The sequence below is a fragment of the Eumetopias jubatus genome, unplaced genomic scaffold (genome assembly GCF_037043125.1).
Source record: "Eumetopias jubatus isolate StellerSeaLion01/CBP00866 unplaced genomic scaffold, mEumJub1_p1.0 scaffold_16, whole genome shotgun sequence".
Taxonomy (NCBI): domain Eukaryota; kingdom Metazoa; phylum Chordata; class Mammalia; order Carnivora; family Otariidae; genus Eumetopias; species Eumetopias jubatus.
In genome coordinates, this window is record NW_028274822.1 from 36,363,565 (window position 1) to 36,381,847 (window position 18,283).

Genomic DNA, 18,283 nt, shown 5'->3' on the forward strand with positions numbered 1-18,283 from the left:
GTATTTCATGCTAATAAGATACACTAATCAAAACAGTGTGGTATTGGCATTAGAATAGACATACAGATCAATGAAAAATACTGAGAGTCCAGAAATAAACCCAAATACTTCTGGTCAATCAATTTTTGACAATGGTGCCAAGACCATTAAATGGGAAGAAAACAGTCTCTTCAACAAACAGTGCTGGGACAAATGGATTTCCACACGGCAAAAAAAAAAAAAAAAAAATGAAGTTGAATCCCTCATCATATACAGAAATTAAATCAAAATGGACCAAAGACCCAAATATAAGAGCTAAAACCATAAGACTCATAGAAGAAAACATAGGGTTAAATCTTCATGACTTTTGATATTGCAGTAGTTTCTTAGATATGACACCAAAAGCACAATGACAAGAGGAAAATAGAGAATTTAGACTTCATCAATAGTGAAATCTTTTGTGCTTCAAAGGACACAATCAAGAAAGTGAAAAACCAATCACACAATGGGAGACATTATTGGCAAATCATATATATGTTATTGGTATATAGTATCTAGAATACCTAAAGAACTATTACAACGACGAAAAAACAACCCAATTAAAATATGGGCAAAGGATTTGAATAGACATTTCCCCAAAGAAGATATACAAGTGGCCATTAAACGCATGCTTAATATCATTAGCCACTAGGGAAATATAAACCAAACCACAAATAAGATAACAAGGATGGCTATCACCAAAAAATGGATTATAATTATCGCTGGTGAGAACGTGGAGACAACTGAAATCCTCATATATTGTTCGTAGGAATGGGAAGTAGTTCAGCTATTGTGAAAAACAGTTTGGCAATTCCTTAAAACGCTCTACACAGAATTACCATAAGATCTCACAATTCTGCTACAGGGTATATATATCCAAAATAACTGAAACAGGTGTTCAGACAAAAACTTGCACATGAATATTCAAATCAGCACTAGTTACAATCACTAAAAGGTGGAAACCCAAATGTCCATCAACAAATGAATGGATAAAGAAAATGTGGTGTTATCCATACAATAAGATATTTTTCAGCCAACCCTGAAAATATTATACTAAGTGAAAGAAGGCAGATAGAAGAGGCCATGTACTATATGATTCCAATTACATGAAATACTGAGAGTCAGCAAATGGGTACAGACCAAAACAGATTAGCTGTTGTCAGGGATTGAGAGGAAAGGGAGAATGGGGAGCAACCGCTTAATGAGTAGTTTCATTTGGGGTGAAAATGTTCTGGAACTAGATGGTTATGCAACACTGTGAGTACACTGTCATTAATGTTTAGTTTTATGTTAGAGGTATTCTATCGCATTATGGTATAACACACAATGATTCCACTTATATGAGGTACTAGAAAAGTAACATTCACAGATGGAGAAAGGAGAATGGTGATTATCAGGAGCTGATGGAGGGGGAATGGAGAATTTTAATAGGCACTGAGTTTTAGTTTTGCAAGATGAAAAGAATTCTGGAGACTGGTTGAACAACAATGTGAATGCATTTAACATTACTGACCTGTACACTTAAAAAATGGTTAAGATCATAAATTATATGTTTATATGTATTTTACCATAATTTAAAAAATAAACTAAAAATTCACAGAGATATTTCATGAATACTAGAAGTATTTCTCATGAAACAAAATTCCTTAACAAAAATATTAGCAAATTAAAATCAGCAACATATTAAAAACAAAAACAAAACCTACCATATCCAAGTGGTGTTAAGCTAGGAATGCAAGGTAAATTAAACATTCAAAAACCAATCAATATAATTTACTACATTAACAGAGAAAAAAAGCAAATCATATTATCAGTATAATAAAGAAAAGTCATTTGACAAAGTTCTACTCCTATTTATGATTTAAGAAAAACAACTCTCAGCAAACTAGGAACAAAAATAAATTTCCTCGACCTGATAAAGAACATCTACAAAAAACCTACAGCTTACATTGTACTTGATGGTGAAAAACTTAATTTCAGAAACAAGAAGGCAAAGACATCCACTTTCGTTCAACATTGTAGCGGAGGTCCTAACCAATGCAAAAGGGCAAGAAAAAGAAAGTATCTGCAATTGGAAAGGAAAAAATAAAGTTGTACTTATTTGTAGATGACATGATCATCACTGTATATTGAAAACTCAGAGTATTCTGCCAAAAAAACTATTATAACAAGTGAATTTAAAAAGTGTGACATCAAGCTAATATTTAAAAAAAATTCTGTTTTACCATATGAGAAATGAAATAAAATTTAAAAATGTATAATAAAAATTTTAAATCATGCCATTTACAATAGTATCAAAAACATAAAATACTTAAGAATAACATGTGCATATTTTATAACTTGTACCATGAAAACTACAATTCACTACAGAAAAAAATTTAAGATAATCTAAATAAATGGAGAAATATGACATATCACCAACCAAAAGACTCAATAATGTGAAGATGTCAATTTTCCTCAAGTTGATCTACAAATTCAATACATCCCAAACAAAATTCTAAGAGGCAACTTTCCTTTAAAAATTAACAAGCTAATTCTAAAATTTATAGTGAAATGCAAAGGACCTCAAAAAGCCAAAACAGTTTTCAAAAAGAGCAAAGCTGTAAGATTTACCTGATTTCAAGACTTACTGTAAAATTACAGTAATCAAGTCAGTTTGGTATTGGCCTGAGGGCAACACAAAGATTAGTGGAATGTAATGAAAAGCCCAGGGAAAGACCATGCAAGGTTTTTGACAATGAGGCGGAGGTAATTCTGCAGAAAGGGTAGTCTTTTCTAACAAAGGAAAAAAATCTTTGCTACCTTGGGATAGGCAATATTTTTTAGATAAAACACTAAAGATATGAACCACAAAAGAAAAAAAATGAATTGAAGTTCAACAAAATAATGAATTTTGCTTTACAAAAGAAAACATTAAGATAGTGCTCACTTCAGCAGCATATATACTAAAATTGGAACAATACAGAGACAATTAGCATGGCCCCTGCACAAGGATGACATGCAAATTTGTGAAGCGTTCCCTATTTTTTGGGGGCTGTGAGTTCAAGCCCCATGTTGGGTGTAGAGATTACTTAAAAATAAAAATCTTAAAAAAACAATAAAACATTAGGATAATTAGCAAAGTTGGGGGAAAAACATATATGACAACTTGCATCCAAAATATATAAAGAATACCTCAATAGCAGAAGAGAAAGGGATGGGTCAAAAAAAAAAAAAAAGGCAAAAAATTTTAACAGATACTTAAAAGAATGGCCAATGATCCTATTAATCTTAGGAAAACACAAATTAATTCCACAGGGAGATATCACTACACTCATTAGAATGGCTAAAATTTAAAGAAATGACAATACCAAGAGTTAATGAATATGCTCAACGATGGCATTCTCATCAGTTGCTAGTGGGAGTGTGAAATGACACATTAGGAAACAGTTTGGCAGTTTTTTCTGAAGTTAAATATATACTTAACATAGAACTGAGCAATTCTATACCTAAAGTATTTGCAGAAGAAAAATTAAAACATCATATCCATACAAACACTTGTACATGAATATTATAGAGGCTTTATTCATGAAAGGCAAAAACTTGAACAACCCAAAGTTCTGTTTAACAGATGAATAAACAAACTAAAGTACATGCAAACAATGGAATACTAATCAACAATAAAAAATGAACTACTCCTACACACAACAAACTGAAGAAAAAAAAATCTCAAAAACAGTACTCCCTGAAATAAGCCAAATACAAAAGGACAAATATTCTATGATTCCATTTATGTGAAAGATCTAGAATAGTCAGATTCACAGTGACCCAGAGAATGGTGGTTACCAAGGAGGGGAGAGTGAAGAGTTATTTTTAATGGATACAGAGTTTCAATGATGAAAAAGTTCTGGAAATGGACTGTGGAGATGATGTCACAACAATATGAATGTACTTAATACCACTGAACTGTACAGTTAAAAATGGTTAAGATGATAAATTTTGTTATGTATATTTTACCACAGACACAAAATCATTTTGCTGAGGGCAAAAAGCCAGACAGAAGAGAGTACATACTATATGGCCATTTACATGGCATGTCAGAACATGTAAAACTAAGCAATAATGACAGAAATCACATGAATGGCTGTCTGGGATGGAGAAGAGAGGAAGGAGCTGACTGTAAAAGATCTCAAAGAACTTTTTAAAGTGACTTTACATTTGCCAAAACTCACTGAAATATACACTTAAAATGCATACCTATTTTTAAAAATGCATACATACTAGAGTATGTAAATTGCACTTCCGTATATTTTCAAATAAATAAATAAGCTTGAGGAGGGAATGAAATGCAACAGAGTAAAAAATAAAAATCTATAGACTCTTTTGAGGAATGAGGTTATGTTGTGGTGTACAAAGAAGGTAGTAGCTGGAAGCAAATATGTGGTCTGAGGAGTATTTCTCAAGATGAAAGAGAAATGACTGTATTTAATGCCAACGGGAAACCAGTTATTTGAAACTGAGGACAATAATGGCAACTCAGGACCATTAATAGATGAATTCAAACTAATGGTAATAGCTTTTCAAAGGCATCAAGCATATGTAAGGATATCCATACCATCCGTGTGGTAAAAAGCCTTGTGAGAAGATCACCTGCAAGTATGGAGAGTAACAAATGTTTTCCCAGTACAAAAAACACTATTTGAAGGGAAAGAAAACTCTACTTCAGAGACTAGAACAGCCAAAGAATTCTAGTGAAAGTAATTACTGCTTCTCTCAGGTGGCATATCAAATTTGGACTAAGGTATGTACTTGGAAATAGTCATACCCTGTATCCTAGCCCCCAAAACATCATTGTTGTCATCTTTATAACTGTAATTCTAAGGTAACTTTTTAACTTCAGTCTTTTTATAAAAGCCTCTACAAACATTATTTTAAGGCCTCGACATGAAATAAATTTTGAAACACTTCATATAGCTATTTTAAATTAAAAATGAAGAAAGAAGGAAAAGACCTACTATTTCCAAACATGGAATTCAATGACAAAAACTAGTACTATTTTAATCAACTTTTAGGTATGGCTTTTCCTTAAATTTGACTTTTACAATTTATATTAATACATTCCTCTATTGACATCTTCATTTGTTAAGTATTTTCAGATTCCAAAACTGGATGTGTATATTTACAAAAAAATTACTCCAAGAGATATGCTTCATACACATCATTAATAAGATGGAATAATACAACCAAATTGCTATGAACTATTATTCTCAAAATTCAAAATCCGTTATTTTGAATCCTGAAAGCATCAGGAGTTAGCAAAACAACAGATATTCTTGCAACGGACTAGAGTAAAATGAATGTTCACTTCTGTTCAAATCTACAACAAAACCAAAGGTAATTGCTATGACACTGATTACAATGTATCAACCTACATCGACAGCAGAGCTAAGCTTCTACATTTTCCCTTTCCATAGAGGACTGCTGCGAATATATGCACCAAATAATTTGGGAAATTATATAAACAAGAAAATGTAAATTAGAAAGTGGTTTGTTCTGGTCTTTCCTTCTTACTTTTTTTCCACTTTTCTTTTTCAGAGGCCACAGAATACTTTTTTCTAAAAATCTCTGCTTCCATAAGATCAATGATACAATGACATCAAAACACAGTAATTTCTATTTGCAAAAACAGTTTTCTCTCTTATATAATAATACATTTCATATAAGATTTTATCTCACCTGGCCAGTTCTTTAATTAAATTTGCAATGCGTCTTTTGTCTTCGAGACATAAATCCTTCAACGACGCACTCTTTACTCCTCCCCTGGGGAAATTCTAATACAAAACAAAACAAAAAAAATCATTTGGTTAACTTTTGCTAAAAACAATTTTTAAGACTTTTTGAGAGGGCGCCTGGGTGGCTCAGTTGGTTAAGCGACTGCCTTCGGTTCAGGTCATGATCCCGGAGTCCTGGGATGGAGTCCCACATCAGGCTCCTGGCTCAGGGGGGAGCCTGCTTCTCCTTCTGACCTTCTCCCCTCTCATGCTGTTTCTCTCTCTCTCTCTCTCAAATAAATAAATAAAATCTTTAAAAAAAAAAAGACCTTTTGAGAAATCTCTTAAAATTAGCACAGGAAGTAAAATTTTTCAGATTATCTTTTCTCTGGTGGTACACTTTTTTTTTTTTAAGATTTATTTATTTGAAAGTGAGAGACAAAGATAGTGAGATAGACCATGAGCGGGGAGGACAGGGAGAAGCAGACTCCCGTTAAGCAGGGAGCCTGACGCATGGCTTGATCCCAGGACCGTGGGATCATGACCTGAGCCAAAGGCAGATGCTTAACCTACTGAGCCACCGAGGTGCTCTGGTGGTACACTCTTTACCTGTTTCATTCAAACTTACTATGAATTCAAAACAGGCTAAGGAACTGTCTGTCCAGCAGGGGACATCATAACATTTACATAGAGAAGACCACAACAGGCAGAAATGATCCTGTTTAAATATTAGGGATTATTAAGGAAACAACGTTCCCTTGGTGAATGTCACAAAACACCTCATGGAGGATACTGAGAACTTTTCCTACACTACAGCCCGCAGGCTGCTTAAAAGTACACTAAGGCTGACAGCAGAGACACCAGTTTCCAAGTTCGCAATATATCCTAAACTTCATTCCAATGGGTACTAGACCAAAGAGTAATAATAATAGCTAACACATATCTCATGCTTACTGCATGTCAGGAACATTATAAGTACTTTACACTTACTAATCTGGCCGATTTGCACAACAGTGCTATGAATTAGATATTATTTCTATTTACGGTGAGGGGATATCTTTCCTCAGATTAAAGCAGTTAAAGTAGCAGAACCAGGACTCGAGCACACATCCAGAGTATGTGCTCCCAACCACTGAACTAGCCTATCTCTTGTGCTATAAAAAGTTCTCCTAGTACTTGAATTTCATTAAGAGGAGTCTTTAAAGCAATGAAACTCAGCGAGTCCCAGGGAAACTACAGGTAACATGTAAATGGAAGGAACCCTAGGCATTTGTACAATCACAAAGTAGGTTAGTCCAATTTCTTCAGGTAGCCAAGGACAAAACAAGACCTCTAAAATGAGTCCTGGAAATATTGATAGCCATAGATGGGAAAGATCAGGGAGAAAAAGGAAATGGGGAGAAAGGAGATGGTAAGAAAATAAAATGAGTTTGGTTTTGGATATGGTCAACTTGAGATGCTAGGAAGATAGTCATATGGAAATGTTTAGGAAGGAAGTTGGAAAAATGGGTCTGGCTCTCAAGTCAGAGAAAAATATAAAGATTTAAACTTTAGTCATAGGGTATAATGGATGATATTTAGATTTTTATTATTTTCTTTATACTTCTCTATGTTTTAGATTTTTCCTTAATGTTAAAAAATATTAGTTTTTAAAAATCATCTATGAATCCAAGATAATAAATTAAAGGAAAAAAGAGAATCAGAAGGATATAATATTGTGGGAGAAAAAATGTTTCAAGAAGAGCACAGGGTTAACAGTGCTAATGATCAAAAAAACCTACACAGAATGTGGAAAGCAGTCACTCAATTTGGCAACGGAAAAAGTTGCTGAAAACACACAAGAAGACATCTTAGTGGTGCAGTGAGTAAAAGAACAAACAAGAGAAACCCTTGCACATGGGCAAGAATTTCAACTGCACTGTGTTTGACAGAACGTCCTTGAAAATACAGATGTTGGGGCGCCTGGGTGGCTCAGTTGGTTAAGCGACTGCCTTCGGCTCAGGTCATGATCCTGGAGTCCCGGGATCGAGTCCCACATCGGACTCCCTGCTCAGCAGGGAGTCTGCTTCTCCCTCTGACCCTCCCCCCTCTCGTGCTCTCTATCTCTCATTCTCTCTCTCTCAAATAAATAAATAAAATCTTTAAAAAAAAAGAAAATACAGATGTTTGTCAATTAGAGAATAAACTGTAGCATATTTAGACAATGGAATTCTGTAGGTATTGGTTGTTATGTTACTTATTGATTTTCATCTTCAAACCCACCCTTCCGAGCCCTCCTCTGTGGTGCTGGGTCTCAGACTCTAGGAACCTCATATCTCCTTTGCCAGACGGCTCTCTGTTAAAACCTGCCAATAGGAAGAACTAGAGGGAGACCAAAGGTTGCCTGAAAAAGAAGAAAAGACACAGTCCTTCCTATTTACATCTCATTCCCACTAGTGTCATCCCTGCCAGAGTATGCTGACAAGGATAGCAGATTCCAGATTCCAATTTTCCTGGCCCTGGCAGAACCAGCCTTTAGCATGTCTCTTCGGGGACCGCAGTATCAGTGAGGCTGGCTCCCCATCATCAGAAGTCTATGTTCCAGCTCTAAAGGGCCCCTCCCCCAAGCATCTAAGATTTAATAAATCCAACTTGCTCTGGCTGTTTTCCTAGCCCTAGAGATGGGAGTTGTTTCTTGCCGTTACTACCTACATGATATCTTGGTGTTCTCTGTTTACCTTTTCAGCTCTCTAGCACCAATTTAGCAAGTCTCTATATTAAATATTCTCAGTAAAAAAAAAGTGACTAGACTCTGGCTGAAATATAAGTGAAAATAAATGACATACAATGGGGCGCCTAGGTGGCTCAGTTGGTTAAGTGCCCAACTCAGGTCATGATCTCATGGGTCATGAGATTGAGCCCCACGTTAGGCTCCATGCTCAGCTGGGAGCCTGCTTAAAGATTCTCTCCCTCTGCTCCTCCCCCAACTCTCTCTCTCTCAAATAAATAAATAAATAAAAGAAATGACATATAGCTATATACAATTTAAGTAAATCTCATGAACATATGTTGAGCAAAAAAAGCAAATGATACAATACACATAGTATGAGCTTATTTATGTAAAGTTCCAAATATATTTAACACTGAACATTGTTTAAAAAATAATTATGTATTTAGATTATATTGGACAAGGGTTGGTAAACTACAACTGCAAGCCGAAACTGGCTCACTGCCTATTTTTGTTAAGTAAAGGTTTATTAAAACACAGCCACGTACATTCATTTACACATTGACATATATATGGCTCTTCACACTATAGTAGCAGAGTTGAGTAAGTGAGACAGAGGTCACATGGCTCACAAACATTAAATATTTATTAACTGGCCCTTTACAGAAAAAGTTTGTCTACCCCTAACATTAAGGAAAAAAAAAAAAGAATGATAAACACAAAATTCAGGATAGGGATTACCAAAGCAGATGACAGACTAAGGGAAGGATATACCTCTACAGCCACTTGGTTTACAATGGCATCGTTGCAATTTAAATAGGGAGAAGAATGGTCTTCTCAATAAATAGTGCAGACCAATAGACTGTCAGTATGGAAAAATGAACTAACACCACCATACCCACAATAATTCCTGATGAACAGATTTCACTGTGAGAAGTAAAACAATGTGGCTTCTAAAAGAGAGAGAGAGAACCTGCTGCAAAGAGTGCAGTTGGCTAACAGCCTCACCTAAGTACTGCCATACCTTCAGATCCACTGTGGTGTTCATACCAGTGCCAGTGACTGGAAACAGCAGAGGTACTAGAACTGAGCCATTTCTGTCTGACATGGCATCCTTAAAGAACAATATTTGTTCTGGGGTTCCCCATTAGCCTGACAGACACTACTTCTGACTACAAGGCAGTATGAAGTGTGAGGTTTTTCCTAGTCAATTTTTCTTCTTTCTTTTTTCTCTCACAGATGCTAGACCTGCAATAAAATCCTAAGGCTCTCCTTGTCTATTCCTGTTCACTTTATTCTCTATCCTATGTCAGCTTTTCCTCCACTAAATCTCTTCCATTTTTACTTTCATCTTAGTACCTACTTCCCAGAGGACTTGAACTGACATAATTACCATTTTGAAAACCTTAATGAATTAAGGACCTAGCTATTGAATATCATTGGCTACAAAGATCACATACAGAAAAAATATAAGACATTATTTCTCTGAAGAAAAACACAGACAACATCTATCTAGTTTTGAGAAAAAATGCATATGCATACACACACACACACACCCCACACACATCATTTCTAGTTTTGCAACAAAATAAATACACACATACACAACCTCTACATTCCACTTCTGGGCAAAAAGGAGTAATAGGAACCATGCTTACCCTGCTGCCTAAAACAACCAAAAAACCTGACAAAATATATGAAAAAGCAGTTCTCAAACACTGGACAACAGGCAGCACAGGAAAGTGATCACTGAAAAGAGGGGAACCAAATAAGGTGAGCCATGCAATTATCCTAGCTAAACTGCCTCTGGAGTTTTCAGGGTGCAATCTCCCCAAGTTGAGAAGATAGAACTGGGAGTCCAGGAGAGCCAAACTGTCTAGAATTTGCAGGGCAGAGTCATGGAAAGGATAGAACTTCACAGAAAGAGAGCTCTATAGATCTGCAGAGGGTTCCCTGCACATCAACCACTTAGTACTGATTAGAATTTGTCTATGAGGAAACCCACCAAAAGCCAAGGAAAGAACAAATGAGAATGTGAGAATAATTTCTGTAGCTAATACAGTGTCATCAATAGTCCATGTTCCCACCAGCCAGAGTGGAAAATCTCATAATTCAAGGGGCATCAGGAAGAGTACTCAGAGGGCCACTGCCTATAGAGGGCAAAATTAGCCCTATATTAAAAGCTGCTCTAGTGTCACCTTTAAAAGCTTAAACCCAGCACCTGGGTGGCTCAATTGGTTAACAGACTGCCTTCAGCTCAGGTCATGATTCTGGAGTCCCAGAGTCTAGTCCTGCATCAGGCTCCCTGATCAGCAGGGAGTCGGCTTCTCCCTCTGACCCGCCCCCCTCTCATGCTCTCTCTCTCATTCTCTCTCTCTCAAATAAATAAATAAAAATCTTTGGAAAAAAAAAAAGCTTAAACCCAAGCTTCAGAAAGATCAAACTACTCCCGGGGTGCCTGGGTGGCTCGGTCGTTAAGTGTCTGCCTTTGGCTCAGGTCATGATCCCGGGGTCCTGGGTTTGAGCCCCACATTAGGCTCCCTGCTCTGTGGGAAGCCTGCTTCTCCCTCTCCCACTCCCCCTGCTTGTGTTCCCCCTCTCACTGTGTCTCTCTCTGTCAAATAAATAAATAAAATCTTAAAAAAAAAAATCAAACTACTCCCAAATAACTCAACTTAGTCACAGAAAAAAACCTCAAGATTAATTATAAAAACACAATATATCCAGAACTCAAAAAAGGTATGACTCATACCTTTGGCAGAATCCAATAAAAAACAACCAGGCAGGTAAAGAAGCAGAAAAGTACAATACATAAATAGAAAAATTCCTCATTTGAAATCTCTCCATAAATGACTCAGATGATAGAATTATAAACAAGAACATTAAAATAGCCATTTATATTCCATATGTTCAAGAAACTAGAAGATCCAGCATGTTAAGTAGAGACATGAAATATATAAATAAAAACAAAAGACCCAAATTGAACTTGTAGAGATAAAACATTGTCTTATATAAAAAATACACTGAATGAGATTAGTGGCAGATGATGATTAATGAATTGAGACAAAGCAATATAAACCATCTACAGATAAACACAGAAAACAACAACAACAAAAAAAACTGGATAAAAAAATGAAAAAGCTGTGGAGTAACCTCAAGTGGCCTAATATTTGCATAACTGGAGTCCTCGAAAAATATTAATATCTCAACACATAATGGCCAAAAATTTTCTCAATTTTATGAAAACTATAAACTCTCAAATCCAAAAGACTTAATAAACCCCAACCAAAAGACACATTTAGAAAATTAGTTCAAGGCACACTATAATCAAATTGCTTGAAACTAGGAATAAAAGGAAAATCCCAAAAGTAGTTTAAACTCACATACTAAATACAAAAGAATAAAAGTAAGAATGACAGCAGACTTCTCAAAAACAGTGAAACCAAGCAACAGTGCAATGACATCATTAAAGTACTAAAGGAAAAAAAAACTATCAACTCAAAATTCTGTAATCAGTAAAAATGAAAGTGAAACAAAGACTTCTTCAGGCATACAAAAGCCAAAATATCCATTCCCAGTGCACCTGAACTATCATAATGTTAAAGGAAGTACTTTAAGCAGATGGAGCATATCAATAATATCAAAAAGAGAACAACAGAAATGGTAACTACACAGGTAAATTTAAAAGCCTTTTGTTGAGGGGCACCTATGTACCGACTCTTGGTTTTGGCTCAGGTCGTGATCTCAGAGTCATGAGATCGAGTCCCACATCAGGCTCCACACTCAGCACAGAGTCGGCTTAAGATTCTTTCTCCCTCTCCCACTCATGCTCTTTCTCTCTAAAATAAATAAATCTTTAAAAAAAATAAAACATAAAAATAAAAACCTTCTGTTTAATTATTTGAACCTTTTTAAAACACAATTGAAATAAAAGGAATCCAGATTGGAAAGGGAGATGTAATACTATATTCACAGATGGCATAATCATATATATAAAAAATTGTAAGAAATTCACCAGGGGCGCCTGGGTGGTTCAGTCAGTTAAGCTTCTGCCTTCGGCTCAGGTGATGATCCCAGGGTCTTGGGATTGAGCCCCGCATCAGGCTCCCTGCTCAGCAGGGAGTCTGCTTCTCCCCCTCCTTTCCGCTTATGCCCTCTCTCACTATCTCTGTCCCTCTCAAATAAATACATAAAATATTTTTAAAAAGAAAGGAAGGAAGGAAGGAAGAAAGAAAGAAAATTCAAATTAGTAAGTGAATTTAGAAAGGTTCCAGGATACAAAACTAATAGACAAAATCAACTGTATTTCCATACACGAGCAACAAATAACTCAAAAAATTAAGAAAACAATTCCATTAATAATAGCATCAAAAAGTATAAAATACCTAATCTTTAGAAATAAACTGAACAAAAAGAGCACAAGATACATACACCTAAAACTTCAAAACATCGCTGAAAGAAACTGAAGAAGACCTATGTAAATGAAAAGCTATCTCATACACTATATTCAAGGACTGGAAGAACTGATATTATTGAGAGTACTCTCCAAATTTATCTGAAGATTTACTGCAATTGCTATCAAAATTCAGGCTGACCCTTGTACAGAAATTGCCAAGGTGATTCTATAGTCTCTATGGAAATTCAAGGGATGCAGAATAGCCAAAATCTTAAAAAAGAAAATCAAACTTGGAGAACTTAACATTTCCTGATTCCAAAAAATAATTCCAAATGGTAATTAGCTTGGTATTGGCATAAAAATAGAAATGTTAATCAATGGAATAGAATTGAGAATCCACAAATAAACACTTACATTTACATGGTTAAGGGATTTTCAACAAGGGTGCCAGAACAATCAAAAGGAAAGGAATAGTCTTAACAAATGATGCTGGGACAAGTAGATATCCACATGCAACAGAATGAATTTGGGTCACTACATACAAAAATTAAATCAAAATGGATCAAAGACTAAATGTAATACCTAAAACTATAAAACTCTTAGAAGAAAATATTGGTGTAAATCTTCAAGAACTTGAATTAGGCAATGATTTTTTAGATATGACAGCAAAGCAGAGGTAACAACCGAAAAAAATTGATAAAGTGGACTTCAAAAACATTCATGCTTCAAAGGACACCATTAAGAAAGTGAAAGACAATGCACAGAATGAGAGAAACTCTTTGTAGATCATATATCTTATAAGGGACTTAAACATGGGTATAAAGAACTCTTTTAACTTCATTAGTAAGAAGACAAATAACCCAATTGAAAAGGATCTGAATGGACATTTCTCTAAAGAACATATATAGGGGCACCTGGGTGGCTCAGTCATTAAGCATCTGCCTTCGGCTCAGGTCATGATCCCAGGGTCCTGGGATCGAGCCCCGCATTGGGCTCCCTGCTCAGCGGGGAACCTGCTTCTCCCTCTCCCTCTCCCCCTGCTTGTGTTCTCTCTCTCGCTTGTCTCTCTCTGTCAAATAAATAAATAAAATCTTTAAAAATTTGAAATAAAATACATATATAAATGGCCAAGAAGCACATAAAGAAATGATTATTATTAGTCACTAGGGAAATACAAATCAAAACCACAATGAGATACCACTTCATACTGACTAGGATGGTTATAATAAAAAGGATGGCCATAAAGTGATGGCGAGAATGTGGAGAAACTGGAATCCTCATTCATATATTGCTGGTAATATGTAAATTGGTATAGCCATTTTGGCAGTTCATCAAAAGTTAAACAGAATTATTTACATGACCCAGCAATTCTACTTTTAGGCAAATACCAACAGAACTGAAAACATATATCCACACAAAAACTTGTACGTGAACATTCATAGCAACATTATTCATACAGCCAAAAAGCCTAACAACCCAAAGTCCTTCAACTGGTGAAAGGATAAATATATATTCAGCCATAAAAAGTAATGAAGTAATAATACATGATACCACATAGATAAACCTTGAAATCATTGTGCTAAGTGAAAGAAGCCAGCCACAAAAGGCCACATAATATAGGATTCCATTTACATGAAATGCCCAGAATAGACCAATCTAAAGAGACTAAAGTAGATTAGTGGCTGCTAGGGGCTGAGATGAATAGAAAATGGGAAGTGACTGCTAATGCATATGGAGTTTCTTTCTGGGGTGATGAAAATGTTCTGGAATTAGATTGTGGTGATGGATCCACAACTCTGAGAATATACAGAAAAATAATAATAATTGTACATTTTAAAAGGGTAAGTTTTATGATATGTGAATTATAGGCAAATCTGAAAAAAAAGGACAGTATTAAAGCAAAAGCAATAATGTACTGGGAGTTTACTTATAGAAGTAAAATGTATGACAATATCACGGAAGTCAAGACACAGACTGTTGAAAGGTCCTCAAAATAATAGGTAAAGTGGAAAACATAACTTAAAATAGGCTGTGATAAGTTAAAGACATATACTATAATTCCCAAAGCCAGTGAAATAGCCCAACAAAGAATTATAGTTAATAAGCCAATAGAATCATAAAAAAATATGGACTTCATCCAAAAGAAGGCCATTGTTCAATATTAAATGCACAAACCATTTTATGAAAAAACACTTGCAATTTTGATAAGATCTTGCAAATTCAACTACTATTCACGTCCCAGTGTAAAGTGGGTACAACAGAGATCCAAGTAACAAAGTAGCCCTTTTGGGCAAGTCACAGTTAAATCCCATGGACTACTAAACATAATAATTAGTAACAAACTAGATATTGGAAATGTCCTCAAGAACATAAACCAGCACTGAAAAAAATTTTCTATAAAGGGTTCAATAGTAAATACTTTGGCTTTCTGGACCAACAGCACTATGGTAGCAACTCTACCATTAGAATAGAAAAGCAGCAATAATATTAAGAGAATAAGCATGCTATGTTCCGATAAAACTTTATTCACAAAAACAGGCAGCAAGGAAATTGGGCCTATAGGTCATAGACTGCCAAACCCTGACTTAACCTTAAGAAAAAGTAAAGTAAAATAAACCTATCAGATAAGGACATGTAGCAAAGGAATGTACAGATACTAATACAAAGGCAAAGATGAAGGAGAAATCAATGACTGGGCTATAAAGAGTTTTTATAATATTTTTAAAGTGAAGGAAATAATAATAATAATGCAGGGGAATTTTAACGAAGTTTCTTTCTTATATAGAGAGGTTTATCCAACATCATCTAACAAATTCACAAGAACAAAAATCATAAAGCACACTTAAGAAAAGAAAAAATGGTGGTCAATTTGATTTACTAACTTCACATGGATCAGGATGTAGGTCTTTTGAGACATACTAAGGTAATAAATTTTTCTTAACTAAGGCTTAAGGCAAGCCTAGACATTTTAGAGCAAAACCTCTGAGTATTCTAAATACTTCATATATCCATACCATGTAAAGCATCCTAGAATCCTCTGTACCTTTTATTTTTTTTAAGGTTTTATTTATTTGAGAGAGAGAGACAAGCGAGAGAGGGAACACAAGCAGGGGCAGTGGGAGAGGGAGAAGCAGGCTTTCCCGCTGAGCAGGGAGCCCAATGCGGGGCTCGATCTGAGGACCCTGGGATCATGACCTGAGCCAAAGGCAGAAGACGCCCAATGACTGAGCCATCCAGGCGCCCCTCTTCTGTACCTTTTAAGATTGTAGATTATCTAACTTCTTTCAAAGACTCTTCTACCCGTTTTTATTGGTAATGGCTCAGCATAGAAAAATCACTTATTGGTCCGCATTTATAAAGATTGGAGAATAAGGGGTAAAAAAAAGGGAAATTACTGACCTGTTCATTTACTGAATCTCCTGCACCTTTTAAAGACTCCATGGAGATTGAAGAGGCAGTAACCCTGGAAGTCTTAAGTTTAGCATCAGCTTTTGGACTTAACTTGTGTCTTGATTTGGTATTTCCTTCTGTAGAAATTCCTAAGGATTTCCATCAAACAAAATATCAAAATTATACTTTATTCTCTTAAACTCACCCCCCATGAAGCTCTTCTCTGATATACTTCTTTATGGGACCTGACAGGGTCATTTTAAACCTCTTAGTAAATAATGTATCATGAAAAGATTATGTTCTGAATACATTTAAGATTCAATTGAAATATTTTTAAAAGGTGACATGAAAATTCGTTAAGTCATATTAAAACCAATAAATTACAACATACAATATATACCTTAATGTAGGGGAAATTAAAATCTGATTTTTTCCACATAATTAGGGTACCTTCAATGGCTCAGTTTTACTACTCATTCAGTAATAACCAGTAAGCTTTAAAGAGTCTATCACATAAACCTTATACCAAGAAGTTTTCACATTTTTCTTTGAATTTAGGCTATTATTCATAATACAAAAAATAAGAATCTCTTGCTCTTTAATAGATGAATGAAGTGTTTTACAAATTCATCAAAAGCTCACTTGCCCGACCAGCCCCTAAAATAAGGCAAACCTTAGTAAGGTCTAACCACATTTTTTTTTAATTAGTTTCCAATGGATTGTTCTGCATATAGTTATACCTGCAAAGTGGCCCTACTCTTTTACTTTCTCCTAACACTTAAGAAGCAAAGGAAGCTTATGAAATTAATACAGAAAATCATACCTGGAACATATACTACTGATTGTTCTTCATCAGAAACTATGAAGAAGGACATGAAGGAAAATACTAGAAAAGATCATCCAATATCCAAATGCTGCCTCTATTCTGTACTTCTAATTCCTAATTTCTTTTGACCTGGAAATTTATAATAAGCTTTTAAAAAACAAAACAAGAAAGGAACCCAAGTGACATAAATGTAGCAAAATTAGTAATCTTTTAATGTTCATTTTTACATATTTATAACTATATGTTTTATAAAATTTTTGAAAGGCCTTGTTCCATAAAACTTTTATCCATGCTTACTTCCAAGTGAGATACCCTACCCTATAAATTCTGTTAAGTTCCTTTCATTTCCTTTCCTTTTGTAAACAAGGAGTTAAATGCCCCAGTTTGTTTATTATTGGAGAACTGGTAAGTTATTTAGTCATGAATAAATAATTTCAAAATGAGCTTTAGCTTTGAAGAACAAACAGTGTTTGAGGGCAAGTCAATCATGCAAACACAAAGATTTTATTCTTCTGTAGTGCATTCATGAAATGTCCCAAGAAGCCCTACTAGTTAACAGGTGGAAGATATTTAACTTTTTTTTTTTTAAGAGGAGGAGGGGGAGAGAAACTCTTAAGCAGGCTCCATGCCCATCCTGGAGCCCAAAGTGTGGCTTGATCTCACAACCCTGAGATTATGATCTGAGCCAAAATCAAGAGTCTGAGGCTTAACCAACTGAGCCATCCAGCCACCCCACAAGTGGAAGAAATATAAGACAAAAAGAACTATTTAAAGGAGAAATTTAGAAAGGCTACGATCATCCCACTGGAGAGAAAACAATCCATTTACAACTGCATCAAAAAAGAATACAATATCTAGAAATAAATTTAAACAAGGAGGTGAAAGACCTATATACACTGAAAACTTTAAGACACTGATGAAAGAAACTGAAGACACAAATAGAAAGATAGTTCATGCTTATAAATTGGAATAATATTTTTTAAATGTCTATGCTGATCAAAGGAATCTACAGATTCAGTGCAACCTCTATCAGAATTCCAATGCAGGGGCATCTGGGTGACTCTGTCAGTTGGGCGTCTGCCTTCGGCTCAGGTCAAGATCCCGGAGTCCCAGGATCAGTCCTGTGTCGGGCTCCCTGCTCGGCGGGGAGTCTGCTTCTCCCTCTGACCTTCACCCTGCTTGTGCTATCTCTTGCT

The 18,283-nt window shown here is 35.4% G+C and overlaps 1 protein-coding gene and 1 non-coding gene across 3 annotated transcripts in view; one reads left to right on the top strand and one right to left on the bottom strand.

The window, feature by feature from the left end:
- The window catches only part of KIAA1328 (KIAA1328 ortholog), a 362,056-nt gene that overhangs the window by 339,266 nt on the left and 4,507 nt on the right, over nt 1–18,283 (bottom strand). For both annotated transcript variants that reach the window (XM_028098399.2, XM_088019426.1), the window contains exons 2-4: nt 17,085–17,120; nt 16,271–16,410; nt 5,734–5,828 (exon numbers count right to left, since the gene is read on the bottom strand). In XM_028098399.2, coding sequence (XP_027954200.2) covers nt 5,734–5,828; nt 16,271–16,410; nt 17,085–17,120 — 271 coding nt within the window. The remainder of the gene's footprint in view (nt 1–5,733; nt 5,829–16,270; nt 16,411–17,084; nt 17,121–18,283) is intronic.
- On the top strand, nt 2,940–3,046 carry LOC114205119 (U6 spliceosomal RNA). The gene has a single exon (XR_003608320.1). It is a non-coding gene; the product is annotated as a U6 spliceosomal RNA (small nuclear RNA).